Source organism: Ylistrum balloti, unplaced genomic scaffold (assembly GCF_031769215.1).
Source record: "Ylistrum balloti isolate Yb309-2 unplaced genomic scaffold, AGI_CSIRO_Ybal_v1 Utg370338, whole genome shotgun sequence".
NCBI lineage: Eukaryota > Metazoa > Mollusca > Bivalvia > Pectinida > Pectinidae > Ylistrum > Ylistrum balloti.
In genome coordinates this window covers 599912-616082 of record NW_026782244.1, presented here as the reverse complement: position 1 = coordinate 616082, position 16171 = coordinate 599912, and the positions used below count along the sequence as shown (strand labels likewise).

At 35.3% G+C, this 16171-nt stretch overlaps 1 protein-coding gene across 1 annotated transcript; it reads left to right on the top strand.

Annotated features, from left to right (window-relative positions):
- Positions 1 to 294: 294 nt before the first annotated feature.
- LOC132553599 (apolipoprotein D-like) lies at positions 295 to 5130 on the top strand. Its single transcript, XM_060217854.1, has 5 exons — positions 295 to 414; positions 2949 to 3082; positions 3224 to 3306; positions 3494 to 3574; positions 4997 to 5130. The coding sequence occupies exons 1-5, from the start codon at positions 295 to 297 to the stop codon at positions 5128 to 5130; spliced, it is 552 nt and encodes a 183-aa protein (XP_060073837.1).
- Positions 5131 to 16171: the final 11041 nt, after the last annotated feature.

Below are 16171 nucleotides of genomic sequence, written 5' to 3'. Positions count from 1 at the left end.
ACGAAAATGAAATCAGACTAAATTACCATATTTCCTTAAGGAACAAATATGTCTCCTTTACGTGAAAAATCAATTAGGACATGGTGTATTGAAGGCGATTTCACATCGTCGAGAATCTCACCTGGGGCAGGTCAAAGTCTTCAGTGACTAAATAGATCTGTCAACTTAATTGAAGCGTCCGTAATGAATTGATCTTTCCCGTTAAGTTTCCAAACGATCTGAGGCACGAGACGTTCATATTTAAGTCCAACCCGTGTTAATTGGGACGACATTTGTAACACGACAGCGAAGAGAATGGTTGTCCACGTTCATGTACTTCTCATACTTGTGTTTACCGGCTGCGTGACAGCCCCATTTGTGTCGCGATTACAATGCCCAGACGTTCCTGTCATTTCTGACTTCAACATTAAACGGGTAAGTGATTCACATGATCCGTCATGTGACACGACACACTTACCATATAAGAGGTATTCATTTTCACTCAACCGGGTAAGTCATCCGAAAAGCAAAATATCTTTCTTGCGAAGAACATTAGTTTATTTCAACATACCAAGTGTCTTATCAATCTCAGCAAGCTTTTTGCATTCTCAGCTAATTTAATTTCGTTTGGTAGGTTGTGGCACAACTGGAAAGGCACAAGTCGCTTACCTTAATCTATTCCTACAACGAAATAAATAGGGACATCTTTTTACCAAGCTTTATGACAAGCGTATTTTCCATCGCTAGAGTGCAAAATTCCTGTATCCTCAACTAATGGTTCAATGTTTTTTTCCCTTACAAGATGTCAGCAATTAACAAACTCAGCATAACACAGGGTTTCGAGAAATGGAGGTTAATGAAAAGTATGTACGTTTTACGCCTGTCATTAAGAGATATTCTGTTTCCTGTGCGATATGAAATTTGATTTTTGTTAGTATACTTATGGATTCCGATGTTGTTCACAGTATTCTCATTTGTGATATTATTTGGATTGACCAAAAATTTACATGAATGGTGTTGTCGATGAAGCAGAAGACGCTTCCTCTTCTGGAACACTTACTTTTCTTAAACGTCCTAAGAAGTGTCCATGGATATCGGACTTTGTTCCAATTTTGCCCTAGTTTGAATTAATTTGAGTTTTGATTATGGTTCTGTCGACATCTTGATATTTTTTCTTTGCTTTCATCTCCGACGATCTTGACCTGGTAATTATAAGATTATAGAATACTTCTTTCCTCTCAGCAAGATACTGTACAATACTGTAAATGATGAAATGTCAGTTTGATCATACGTGTTACATGTACAAGTAAAAAGTCAAATTTGTGTCCATTTATAATTCTATAAAACGAAATAACCACTTTTGTACTCCATTCATTTCCTTAATATCTGCCAGTGTTCAAAAGTTCCGGGCAAGTGGACAATATCAGAATCAGACAGTTTTTCGGTGTCTTTTTAAGAAAGTAAGTTGATTTGAAGCATTTTTGACAAAGTGAGATATGAACATATGAGGATATATGAGATAGGAAAACAAAAACGATATCAACACCTAGCAATGTTACACAAACTTCAAATGTTATCTCCAAGCTTCCAGTATCAGAAGATATAACAGAACTGTTAACATCAGACCAAAATATATGTTCTAGAATTTCTCTGGATTGCTTTGGTGCCATTAAAATTGAACCAATTTCGTTATCTTATTCTAAACAAATTTTACCTATCACATATCTTGAGAGCATAAATATATGAATTTCATTAGTGTACAAAGGTAGAAAATATAATTAATAAAAATTGTTTCAAACAAGAGGTCCTAAATAGATCGTTGTGGAACCACATTCTTCACATCAGCCGCGGTGATTAAGGTGTCTCATCCTCACATGCAATTACCAGGTACCTGCCACAGGTCGACTTTTTTTCTCCGGCTTTCCTACACCACCAAACCTGGCACTTCCTGAAATGACACCGGCTGTAAATAGGACGTGATTAACAATTAACTCATCAGAAACCAGTCCGATCTGCTGAGGTAGTTCCTGATGAAGTCAATACCTGGTATATAATTAGCCAACACAGAAGCATTTATCTTCCCAAACAACGGCCGGTCTCCATTCCTCAAGAGCCCAAAGCAGGACAGACTTCTGTTATGTATCACTTTACCAGTATTTTCATTTAGTAATCAAAGTTCAAATCACCGAAAATGATTCAATTGTCATAATCCGAAACAATCATTAGATAAATAAATTTTGTTCGTGGTATTGCATAGATGGGCATTCGGGTGAAATAGTAATTCTATATAACCACGATATTTACACTGTGGTCACAATGCCGCGAACTGACACATATCCTGGTAGTGATGCGGCCCAATAAACGTCAACATCAATCGTTCACGGACAGGGATACACACATGGCCTTCATTAACAAATATATTGAAGTACGACGGGAACTGTAATAAAACATACATTATCGGTGTCTTACATACAGCATAGCAGTATGTGTCTGACTGAATCAGTGACACTGTTGGTCCTTCTCTTCCAAGCTGTCGGTACTTCATAATCACATTTTTATTGGTTGTTACGATCAGCACACTCAGAACATGTTATAGCAAAATTAAGGCACAAGCGAAGTAATTTGGTTGGTTCCAGGGGAAAATGACCAATCACGGGCTGATACACTCCTTTTGAAGATTACAGAAGAGCGACACTCAACTTCAAAGTCATTACGATATACCGTAATGCGACCCCGGGATTCGTCTGATGTACACCAAATGATCTAATTAGTCGTTCTTATTGTCCACAAGGTGTCGCACATGGAACCTTCAATTTTAGCATGGCATGTTCCAGGGGTGCAGAGACCGAAAACGATCTGACCCCTGGAACACTGAGTGAAAACCTCCCGTCCATCTCAGCATTGGCTTCGGTGTTTTGTGTCTCGTCTTTTAACCTCTAGATAACAGCAGATTTGTTCTATTTTTACAGTATGCGGGCACATGGTACGAGATCGAAAGGTTTGACAATCCATTGCAGGTTGACACAAGGTGTATTTCATACAAATATTTCCCAAGACGGAACGGCAACATGAGGGTATCGTACACTAGGTTGGAGATGTCAGTGTAAGTTATGTGTATAAATGATGGTAGAGTTTGGCATTTTAAAACGTGTTTATTAACTTTGTTGATTACTTCATATATAAGTAGATATGCATACAACTTCAAAATAGAAGTAAAAATGGTCGTGTCTTTTCTCTTCTGAAGGAATAAAACAACGACGAGAGGCATCCTCAGACAAGTAAATGCTCGACGTCCTAACTATTTCAAACTTACACTCGAAGCCATTCGTAAGTACAAATCTGAACCATACCACTGTGAAAAAGCAGTGCTCGATTGGTCTATTATTTGTCAACCATACTATAGTGATTTTTCGTTAAATTCAGAGTGAGTAAGGAAATGATAACAAATGGGAATAGGTGGTCACATTATCTGTATAATCGATAATCGAAAATAATGTTGTTATTCTACTAACAGGGGGTCTGGCTCAAAACGTCATCTACACGGACTACAAAAGACATGCCGTGCTGTATGGCTGTGACGACGCCACTAATCTAGGTGTGTATAATGAACGTAGTAACCACCACAGGAATTTTAATAAGATATTATCCATCATATATAGCGGTAGATAACAAGTGTATATCTGTAATATTTCATACATTTGTGACATAAGTACTTGGCATGAACTCACAACACACAGCCGATGTATAGTCAAGGGCGGTAACTCCTGAGATGGAAAACATAATTTTTTTTACATTCTTCTAAGGGACATGAGTAACAAAACTATTACCTTTAGGAGAAATGTTTTATCTTTCCAATGAGTGTTCATGAACGAGATCGGCCTAGTATTAACCAAGTTAATACCTGGTGAAATACAGCTTGAACCTATTGTACCGGTCAAGGTGTCCACACCTAATTTCAATTGGTGGTGTTATGTTTCGTACAGAAATCCCTTGTCAAGATCAAGATGGTCACTTTCTACAACACGAACGGCATTTTTTATAACTATTTATCTCTAGTGATTTTAGTACGCCTTGATTCGTAATGCTTACACTACGAACACGTTTGTGAAGTTATGCTTTTCAGCAATAATGAGGATATACATTTGCTGAAAGGCCTTAATAACTGATGTTAAACCCATGAGAACCCCCAGCCTTCCCCAAGAAAAACAAAATTTAATAAAAAAAACATAATAATGAAGAAACCGCTTCGATAAAAGGATATGTAATTGTCTCTCGTCAAATATAATATATATTTCAATCACGTATGCTTTCGCACCCAGAAAATAGATAGTTTGATATTAATCTTTATATTATATTTTTAACGGAAAAGCAAGTTAAAACATATAATAACGTCTTTGACGTCAGATATATAACGTGACGCTTGACAACATCTTTGACGTCAGATATATGACGACACGCTTGACAACATCTTTGACGTTAGATAGATGACGTTACTTACGCTTGACAACATCTTTGACGTCAGATATATGACGTGACGCTTGACAACATCTTTGACATCAGATAAATGACGTTACTCACGCTTGACAACATCTTTGACGTCAGATATATGACGTGACGCTTGACAACATCTTTGACATCAGATAAATGACGTTACTCACGCTTGACAACATCTTTGACGTCAGATATATGACGACACGCTTGACAACATCTTTGACGACAGATATATGACGACACGCTTGACAACATATTTGACGTCAGATATATGACGTGATGCTTGACAACATCTTTGACGACAGATATATGACGTGATGCTTGACAACATCTTTGACGACAGATGTATTACGTGATGCTTGACAACATCATTGACAACAGAAATATAACGTGCTGCTTGACAACATCTTTGACGTCAGATATATGACGACACGCTTGACAACATCTTTGACGTCAGATATATGACGACACGCTTGACAACATCTTTGACGACAGATATATGACGTTTCTTATTCTTTCATTCCAGAATGGGCATTTATATTGTCCCGGAATAGACAACCTCGTAGAAGAAAGAAATGTTTGTACAAGTACTTAACAGACCTGGGGGCTCAGGTCAACCTACTTGTCCCTTCAAATCAGACCGGATGTGATATGTTGTAAAGTTTGCTAACTCGACTTATTCAAAAATAAAGAATACACTTGTGTGCAGTCAGTGGTATGTTTTGTTGTTATTAGTAAGTGTAGCGCTTTATGGTAGTGTGTTTTAAATGTAGAATCAAATGAAAACAAAGGTAGAATTAAGAAAAGCATGTGATCAGTCTTGAGCCGGTATGTTTATCGCAGAACGGACTTTGACCTTCTAGCCGGTTGATTGGTTACAAAAAAAAGCCTGGCTTACAAATATGCTTTAAAGCTTCAAATGGAAATAGGAGACGACTCCAAACAATCTAGAAAAGGGAAAAGGGAAATATTATTTCTCTTCATCCGATTTGCGATTAGTTTCAAAAGCTTATATACAGTCATACTAGACACCTCGACAGTGAATCTTATTGCTCAGTGTAAATATACTTGAATATAAATGTTGATTGTAAATTGTATTCGGTTGTCTGTCTAACTAAATGCCCTGTATTTTAACATTTTACTCCAGTGTAATTTCCCATATATTCTTAACGCTATCAACATACAAAGAAAAAAGAGCGAAGAAAACAAATATCCGTTTTAAAATTTCTTATTTTTTCTCATTTGAAATTAATAACATACTTTGTTATACATCTCAGATATAGTTCATCCATATAACCATTGTCGATAGCAATACTTAATATATCCTGTCATCAACCCTTACCGATAGCAATAATTAATATTACCTGTCATCAACCCTTACTGATAGCAATAATTAATATTATCTGTCATCAACCCTTACTGATAGCAATAATTAATATTACCTGTCATCAACCCTTACTGATAGCAATAATTAATATTACCTGTCATCAACCCTTACTGATAGCAATAATTAATATTACCTGTCATCAACCCTTACTGATAGCAATAATTAATATTACCTGTCATCAACCCTTACTGATAGCAATAATTAATATTACCTGTCATCAACCCTTACTGATAGCAAAACTTAATATTACCTGTCATCAACCCTTACTGATAGCAATAATTAATATTACCTGTCATCAACCCTTACTGATAGCAATACTTAATATTACTTGTCATCAACCCTTACTGATAGCAATACTTAATATTTCCTGTCATTAACCGTTACTGATATCAATACTTAGTATTACCTGCCATCAGAGAACTTAACACAGTAAAACCAAGAACCACATTAATATCAGAACCGTCCAATATAATACATTGTAGCAGTAAAATATCCTCACGGCGTAACACTGGCACATACATGTACTTATATAAAGTCCAAGTTAGTTCACTAACATTTGCCCACCGAATCAGGTATGCACGTGATAAAACAGCGTTAAATAACACAATTTAATTGGTTTCACTTCCAATTGTAATAGTTGTAATGGAAAATGAAAAAATCACAAATTCAGGAGAATGCGTTACTGCGTCACCCAATTCCTTGTCGAACTGAGGTCCATCGGGCGCATATCCGGTCGCTGAACTGAGTAAGCATGCGCTAAATAAGGGGGGAACATAGAAACGTGACCTGACGCGTCTTGTGACAGATGCATGGACGGATAGCCTTGGTAAGGAGTGATTTGTTGATTGTAGTAGCCAGCGCAAGGGAAATCGACGTAGTTATGCTGTTGAGGGTAATGGAAGGGTGTCGCTGATGATGCTGGGAGACCATGGCCAAAAGTCGCAGGAACTGGAGCGTACTGTTGGTTTAGGAATGATGGATTGTAAGGATTGACGCTACCGACGTTGTAGTTTTGACAAAGTCGTTGAAGATTATCCATAGCGGACGTCTGGTTGTAGGTCTGTAGAGTAGAAGGGGATGCGGGTCTGTGATCTGCCTGGTCTGAACGACTCATTTTCCTAGCCGGCTTGGTTCTCTTCCTCTTCAGTGTCTTTCCTGGTGCATTGGTCATGAACGAGGACAACATCTGGCATGAAGACAGTTTTGATGAGAATGAACATAAAGTTGTGGGGAATTCTGCGTGCTGGCAGTCTGGCGATCGAGATTGGCTGTCGACGGTAAGACTTGTATCTACAGTCAGATAACTACTAGACGGTGATGACTGCGTCGGGGAAGTCGACTTTGCTGTGCACGGACGATCTGCTGGTCCGTCACGCTCACCTAGGATGTCGTCCATGAGAAACTTTGTCGTCTGGTTCTCAGGTGCTGGCCGCAAAGGGAGACGAAGGGTACTTTTTGCTCTCTTCTCCACTGGCGTAGAGGTACTGACTAGCGCTGTCAGGTCGGTGAAGATGGGGGAAGTTGTTGGTCGGTAGTCGCTGGAAGCGTCTGTGGAGGGGGGCTGACTCAGTATCTTCCAAGCAGGTGTCAAATCTGGCATGTCGCGCTGGCTGAAAGAGTTGTCGCAATCATCATCTAGCAGTAACGCGTTGTTCCACATCGGAGAAAGTGATGGCGAGATATCCTGTGCTGTTCCAGCGAAGAAAGAGTTGAATGAAGGCAAATAATTTTGCATACAACTGCTGCGTTCTGAGGTTGACGACGGTGAAAACTGAGATGACGTCATCGAAAATGGTTGGTATGCATCCTCCGTTGACCAGACTGGCGACTTCTTCATGTAGTGATCGACGACCGGCGGTGCTGAAGACATGGCAGAGGAGGAGGTGGCTACCGTGATCCGTGGGCAAGAACTAATAGCTCTGGTGACTGACGGGTCAGGCCTCTTTACATGTTCAGTCTTCTTGCCAGAGTCAAGAGAAATGATGTCGATCTTACGCGTCGGTTTTTCTGGTGATCCGTCTACAACGATTTTCGGCGACATGGCTTCTGAAGAATCTGAGGATGAGTCAAACTTCGAAGTCGGCATATTCTGAATATCTGATGGCAGTTTCACTCTGGGTACGTTGAGCTGTCGGTGTAAATCACAGGCGTAGTTTCCTTGACGGGCGACGATCGTGTCCTGCCGACGAAAGGCGGACGACTGAACCTTGGTGAGATCGACGCTCCATTCACCGTTCTCTTTGCGGACGAAGCAATCATACTTAGACAGCGTGTGACGTAGCGATGCTTTCCATCCTATGTAGGATGACCTGAAGAAGGGAAACATCTCATACATGGCGTCGAAAATACCAGACAGGGTTAGAGCTTTCCTTGGAGACAATTCTATAGACATGACGGCGATTCCCAAGTAGGTGTAAGGCGGCTTTGGGTAACGGGTGTAGGCAGTGGCTTTAGTCTTGGTATCCTGTTGCTCATAGTTGTACGGGTCCATCATGTAGCCGTCGTAAGGTGTGAAAAAGCGAGGATCCGTCTGTAATAAACAAATGCATGAATTTTTAGTGCTTAGAATTGAATAACCCCGGTCTATCTGACTTCTTTTTTATATTGATTTTTGTTCTATAGAGCTACTGTCAATATGGTATCTGTCATTATACCTACTGTCTATCGCGGACAGCTGGCGGTATAACTACTTTCTACGTGGGAAATCAGTTTACGTACCAACTGTCTACAGGGAACAACTGTCTATAAAACTACTGTTTACAAGGGACATCACTCTGTATAACCACTGTCTATAGAGAATTTGTAAATAAGGAACGCTAACATCAACTCTCTATATAAAGTTATCTGTCTATCCGAAACACCAACATATCAACACTCTGTTTAAAGTATCCTGTCTATAAAGAACACTTACTTATCAACACTCTGTATAAAGTATACTGTCTATAAAGAACACTAGCGTATCAACACCCTGTATAAAGTATACTGTCTATAAAGAACACTTACTTATCAACACCCTGTATAAAGTATACTGTCTATAAAGAACACTAACTTATCAACACTCTGTGTACAGTATACTGTCTATAAAAAACACTAACTTATCAACACTCTGTATAAAGTATACTGTCTATGAAGAACACTATCTTATCAACACTCTGTATAAAGTATACTGTCTATAAAGAACACTAGCTTATCCACACGCTGTATAAAGTATACTGTCTATAAAGAACATTATCAACACTTGTGTATATACAACACTCTGTATAAAGTATACTGTCTATAAAGAACACTAACTTATCAACACTCTGTGTACAGTATACTGTCTATAAAGAACACTAACTTATCAACACTGTGTACAGTATACTGTCTATAAAGAACACTATCTTATCAACACTGTGTACAGTATACTGTCTATAAAGAACACTAGATAAAGTATACTGTCTATAAAGAACACTACAACACTGTGTACAGTATACTGTCTATAAAGAACACTAGCTTATCACACTGTATAAAGTAACACTAACTGTATAAAGTATACTGTCTATATCAAGTGTACATAAATAAAAAACACTAACTTATCAACACTCTGTATAAAGTATACTGTCTATAAAGAACACTAACTTATCAACACTCTGTGTACAGTATACTGTCTATAAAGAACACTATCTTATCAACACTCTGTATAAAGTATACTGTCTATAAAGAACACTAGCTTATCAACACTCTGTATAAAGTATACTGTCTATAAAGAACACTAACTTATCAACACTCTGTGTACAGTATACTGTCTATAAAGAACACTAGCTTATCAACACTCTGTATAAAGTATACTGTCTATAAAGAACACTATCTTATCAACACTGTATAAAGTATACTGTCTATAAAGTATTACTCTGTATAAAGTATACTGTCTATAAAGAACACTAGCTTATCCACACGCTGTATAAAGTATACTGTCTATAAAGAACACTAACTTATCCACACTCTGTATAAAGTATACTGTCTATAAAGAACACTATCTTATCAACACTCTGTGTACAGTATACTGTCTATAAAAACACTAACTTATCAACACTCTGTATAAAGTATACTGTCTATAAAGAACACTATCTTATCAACACTCTGTGTACAGTATACTGTCTATAAAGAACACTAGCTTATCAACACTCTGTATAAAGTATACTGTCTATAAAGAACACTAACTTATCAACACTCTGTGTACAGTATACTGTCTATAAAGAACACTAGCTTATCAACACTGTAAAGTATACTGTCTATAAAGAACACTAGCTTATCAACACTCTGTGTACAGTATACTGTCTATAAAGAACACTATCTTATCAACACTCTGTATAAAGTATACTGTCTATAAAGAACACTATCTTATCAACACTCTGTATAAAGTATACTGTCTATAAAGAACACTATCTTATCAACACTCTGTGTACAGTGTACTGTCTATAAAGAACACTATCTTATCAACACTCTGTGTACAGTATACTGTCTATAAAGAACACTACTTATCTAAAGTATACTTATCAACACTATACTGTATAAAGAACACTAGCTTATCAACACTATAAAGTATACTGTCTATAAAGAACACTAGCTTATCAACACTCTGTATAAAGTATACTGTCTATAAAGAACACTAGCTTATCAACACTCTGTGTACAGTATACTGTCTATAAAGAACACTAGCTTATCAACACTCTGTGTAAAGTATACTGTCTATAAAGAACACTAGCTTATCCACACGCTGTATAAAGTATACTGTCTATAAAGAACATTAACTTATCAACACTCTGTGTAAAGTATACTGTCTATAAAGAACACTAGCTTATCAACACTCTGTGTACAGTATACTGTCTATAAAGAACACTAGCTTATCAACACTGTGTACAGTATACTGTCTATAAAGAACACTAGCTTATCAACACTCTGTATAAAGTATACTGTCTATAAAGAACACTAGCTTATCAACACTGTGTACAGTATACTGTCTATAAAGAACACTAGCTTATCAACACTCTGTATAAAGTATACTGTCTATAAAGAACACTAACTTATCAACACTCTGTGTACAGTATACTGTCTATAAAGAACACTAGCTTATCAACACTGTAAAGTATACTGTCTATAAAGAACACTAGCTTATCCACACTGTGTAAAGTATACTGTCTATAAAGAACACTAGCTTATCCACACACTGTGTACAGTATACTGTCTATAAAGAACACTAACTTATCAACACTCTGTGTACAGTATACTGTCTATAAAGAACACTAGCTTATCAACACTCTGTAAAGTATCCTGTCTATAAAGAACACTAACTTATCAACACTCTGTGTACAGTATACTGTATACTTATCAACACTCTGTCTATAAAGAACACTAACTTATCAACACTCTGTGTACAGTATACTGTCTATAAAGAACATTAACTTATCAACACTGTGTAAAGTATACTGTCTATAAAGAACACTAGCTTATCCACACGCTGTATAAAGTATACTGTCTATAAAGAACACTAACGTATCAACACTCTGTGTACAGTATACTGTCTATAAAGAACATTAACTTACCAACACTCTGTGTACAGTATACTGTCTATAAAGAACACTATCTTATCAACACTCTGTATAAAGTATACTGTCTATAAAGAACATTAACTTATCAACACTCTGTGTACAGTATACTGTCTATAAAGAACACTAGCTTATCAACACTCTGTATAAAGTATACTGTCTATAAAGAACACTAGCTTATCCACACGCTGTATAAAGTATACTGTCTATAAAGAACATTAACTTATCAACACTCTGTGTACAGTATACTGTCTATAAAGAACACTAGCTTATCAATACTCTGTGTACAGTATACTGTCTATAAAGAACACTAACTTATCAACACTGTATAAAGTATACTGTCTATGAAGAACACTATCTTATCAACACTGTATAAAGTATACTGTCTATAAAGAACACTAACTTATCAACACTGTATAAAGTATACTGTCTATAAAGAACACTAACTTATCAACACTCTGTGTACAGTATACTGTCTATAAAGAACACTATCTTATCAACACTGTGTAAAGTATACTGTCTGTAAAGAACACTAACTTATCAACACTGTGTAAAGTATACTGTCTGTAAAGAACACTAACTTATCAACACTCTGTTTAAAGTATACAGTCTATAAAGAACAGTGACGTATCAACACTCTAACTAGGTTACTAGAATATCAACATTATATAATAAGAACATCTATTAACAACATTGTACGGTAGGTATACTGTCTATAAGATATCAAGTATACAGTAAGGACCACGGATATTTTTGCTTGGTCCATGATTTTTTAAAGATATTTTTGAATGTGTTATACTTTATATAATGATATTTTTTTTCTCAGAATAGAATAAATCAACGTAAGGTGTAATTCTATCATACAGCCTTGTAAATTACAAGTTCGTGCATTTTTCTCATAATGAAATAAAATAACAAAGTGGCCGTTTCGATTTTTTGTTTTGTTTGCAGTCTTGTGTTTTGACATTTGACGTAACAGTAGTTTTATAACGGTGAATATCAATATTAAACAAATTCCCTGTCAAAAAATAACAAATAATATCAAAACTCTAATCGAACGTATTTGAAGAAACAAAGCATGTTATCTAGGTTATCTTGGTCCCTATCAGGTGGCACATCATCTGATTCCGAGTGAAACAAAGGGAAGTAACTCTAGGAAACCTGATTGATCCTTTTACAATAATTGGGAGATTTTTTTTCTGGAAAACGAAGGCGAAAATATTATTATTTGTTCTAGGTTCATTTTTCATCTATATTTAACTGTTGTACAGTATTTTCATGTCCTGTTTCCATAGTTTTATGAAAATGTACGTAAAAACACGTATTTAAGTAAAGTAGATGAGTAGCGAACTCTTTACCACAATATAAATTGATGAAAAATTTCACATTAACAGATGTATTATTCTTAAATCTTATCATGATATAAATAATGTGACACATAGATATATACAGTGTATGTAGTTACGGTAGACATTCCTGGTTGATCTACGTTGTCGAAAATTTCAAGCGCTTGAAATGAAACTGAAGGGAAAACCCTCATGCTTTTTATGTCGTCTCTTTACTATTTCAGTGAAGAAGAATGGGGCAAGGGGACACGTAGAGAAAAGATGAAAATCGCATACCACATTAATGAATTTACAAACTCTAAAAAATATATAGATATTATATTATATAGATAATTTTTCTTCAACAAAATCCACATGGACAAAAACATTTACAATTAGTGAATGTTGATATGAAAGGAAGAACGTTTATTCTGATAAAATAAAGAAGATTTTGTAAACATAATTGATAAACTGTAAGAGTAAACATGATAAACACGTCTTATTATCCACTCAGATTTCTTCAGGAGTGATCATTCTTTTATATCAGCATCACGATTTTAACATATTTTACTGTCAGACAAATGGATCAAAGACCAATTTTATTGTCGGACAAATGGAGAGACAAATTTTATTGTCAGACAAATGGATCAGAGACGAATTTTATTGTCAGACAAATGGATCAGAGACGAATTTTATTGTCAGACAAATGGATCAGAGACCAATTTCATTGTCGGACAAATGGATCAGAGACAAATTTTATTGTCGGACAAATTGATCAGAGACGAATTTCATTGTCGGACAAATGGATCAGAGACGAATTTTATTTTCAGACAAATGGATCAGAGACGAATTTTATTGTCGGACAAATGGATCAGCGTAAATTGTATATAGTCCAGTAATAAATCACAAGTAAATTTTTGTTTAAAGGTAAGCATCAATAATTACGACTTTTATCAATTATCAATATAGATAATTATATGTCCCGTTATATACTTGTCGATGCAGAGGATCAACATTAATGGGTAAATTTAATAAAGAAGTCAAGAAGCCTTTCAAAACTTAATCAATCCTATATAATTCCATCCTATCAATTTCTACGTAACTTATCTTGTCTTAGCTGTCGTAACCCTTCCTAATCTGCACGTTCGCGCAAATCACATGCATGTACTACTCCGTAAGCAGCCGGATTGTAGTATGAAGTCCTGGTGACGGACAACGTTACCTAGGTAACCTAGGAGATTTTAGACTTTGTATTTTGAAAGGATGTTGTAAATACATATAAAGAATACATTTACAAAGCCTGACTAGACTACCGCAACTCAATGTTAGAACATCTAGTAAAATACTTCACATTGAAACGAAATAAGAACACATAATTTCTGGAGGCCACACGTGATAAATATAAACAAATTACGCAATAGTTTATATAGACAAATTGGCAAACTATATCGATAGGGAACAAATCAGATTTAATTGGTACGAACAAGTCCACGTGGATAAAAATGATAATGGATACACCTTAGTATTTGAGAACAAAAAATAGAATTAGTAAGGTTTGTGGATATAAATAAAATAAATTGTATATTGATAGTTTCTATAACAAGGTATTAAGACAGCGTCGATGTGACATATTTATACAAAAAGGTATTCAGACAGCGTCGATGTGACATATTTATACAAAAAGGTATTCAGACAGCGTCGATGTGACGTATTTATACCAAAATGGTATTCAGACAGCGTCGATGTGACATATTTATACACAAATTGTTTTCATACATATTTACCATTTAAAAAATAAAAAGAATTTGCTTTTGAAAGTAAAGGATTTGTCCCGAACAGAACTCCGTGATGAAAACAATTTAATTTCCCGATGTTGCAATACAAAATCCAAACTTAGTACAGAAATCTTTAATATTAATATTAAAGTGTATCGCTACTATTTAAAATCCAAATTTTAATTATAAAGACTGCTTAAAATCAGCTCATGCAATCCTAAACAATTTAGGACAATATCAAAGAAAAATTCACATTTTTAATTTTAATGTACTCAAATAGAAAACTTTCTTATCTCGTGAAGTGACCTTTCTTGTCCCGAACAGAACTCCGTGATGAAAACAATTTAATTTCCCGATGTTGCAATACAAAATCCAAACTTAGTACAGAAATCTTTAATATTAATATTAAAGTGTATCGCTACTATTAAAAATCCAAATATTAATTATAAAGACTGCTTAAAATCTGCTCATGCAATCCTAAACAATTTAGGACAATATCAAAGAAAAATTCACATTATTAATTTTAATGTACTAAAATAGAAACCTTGTTAGTACTTTCTCATCTCGTGAAGTGACCTATCTTGTCACGCGTAATTATTTTGTTTGTCGTTAATATAAACTTTATTTCATTCTGATATATACATATACATTGAACAATACATTCATGTTCTTATTCCAGATCATTACAGAAAAACTTACAACCCCCAAAGTTAGTCTGACTTGTATATTCATGACAAAACATTTTGTATTTATGTTTTAATGAAATAACATCAAACAAACTTAAATGTAAAAGACAAATGATAAAAATATTAATTTTTATATTGTCACAAAATATTACAATAGTAAATCATATCCTATAATATAGACCAGCATTTTAAAATCTGAAGGGGAATTTACATCATACTTATTTTTTCTGTAGAATTCAGCGTGAATGAGTAAAAAAGGCCTTGTCATGTTTTTGGGAAATAACTCGTGGTTTCGAAATCGCCCTCAGATAATAAATAAATAGTGATAAAATCTTATTTTATAGGAATCCGCTGAATGATAATCAATGCTAATGTATATCACAACGTATACAACACAATAACAACAAAATACTTCATACTACAACAAAAATACGTACAACGAGACATTTTTCAAAGATTTGTCGAATAAATCAGTCATCACAGACAGAAAAATAAGCATTACAAATTGTATTATTATCAAACTAATTCTATCATGGATAAATTTCAAAATAAAAAAAAAAAATGCAAAATATGCCGATTTTTCATAATAATAAAAAGACCCGCGGTGTGTTTTTCTTGATTGTTGATTTTTGTACTATTTTTTTGCTCTACTGTAACCAGGTATTTTTTTTTATCTATTATAGAATCCTCAAACTGAATCAAGTTGTACGTATTTTATTTTCTTATTGCATCGCTGGTTTACTACTGACCATTTCTTTAGACAGTTGTTTGGTCCGTCGGTGCGGCGTTTTCCTTAGAACTCTTGTTATCTGTCGTTTCTGCCGTTGCTAGTTGAAAAGTTAGTTGTGAGATAGAGTTTGAGGTGATGCTGACCCCACCTTATCCTCTAGACGGGTCCACACTGGGGGAGGGTAAGGTTAGTGTCGGTAGACTTATATTTTTT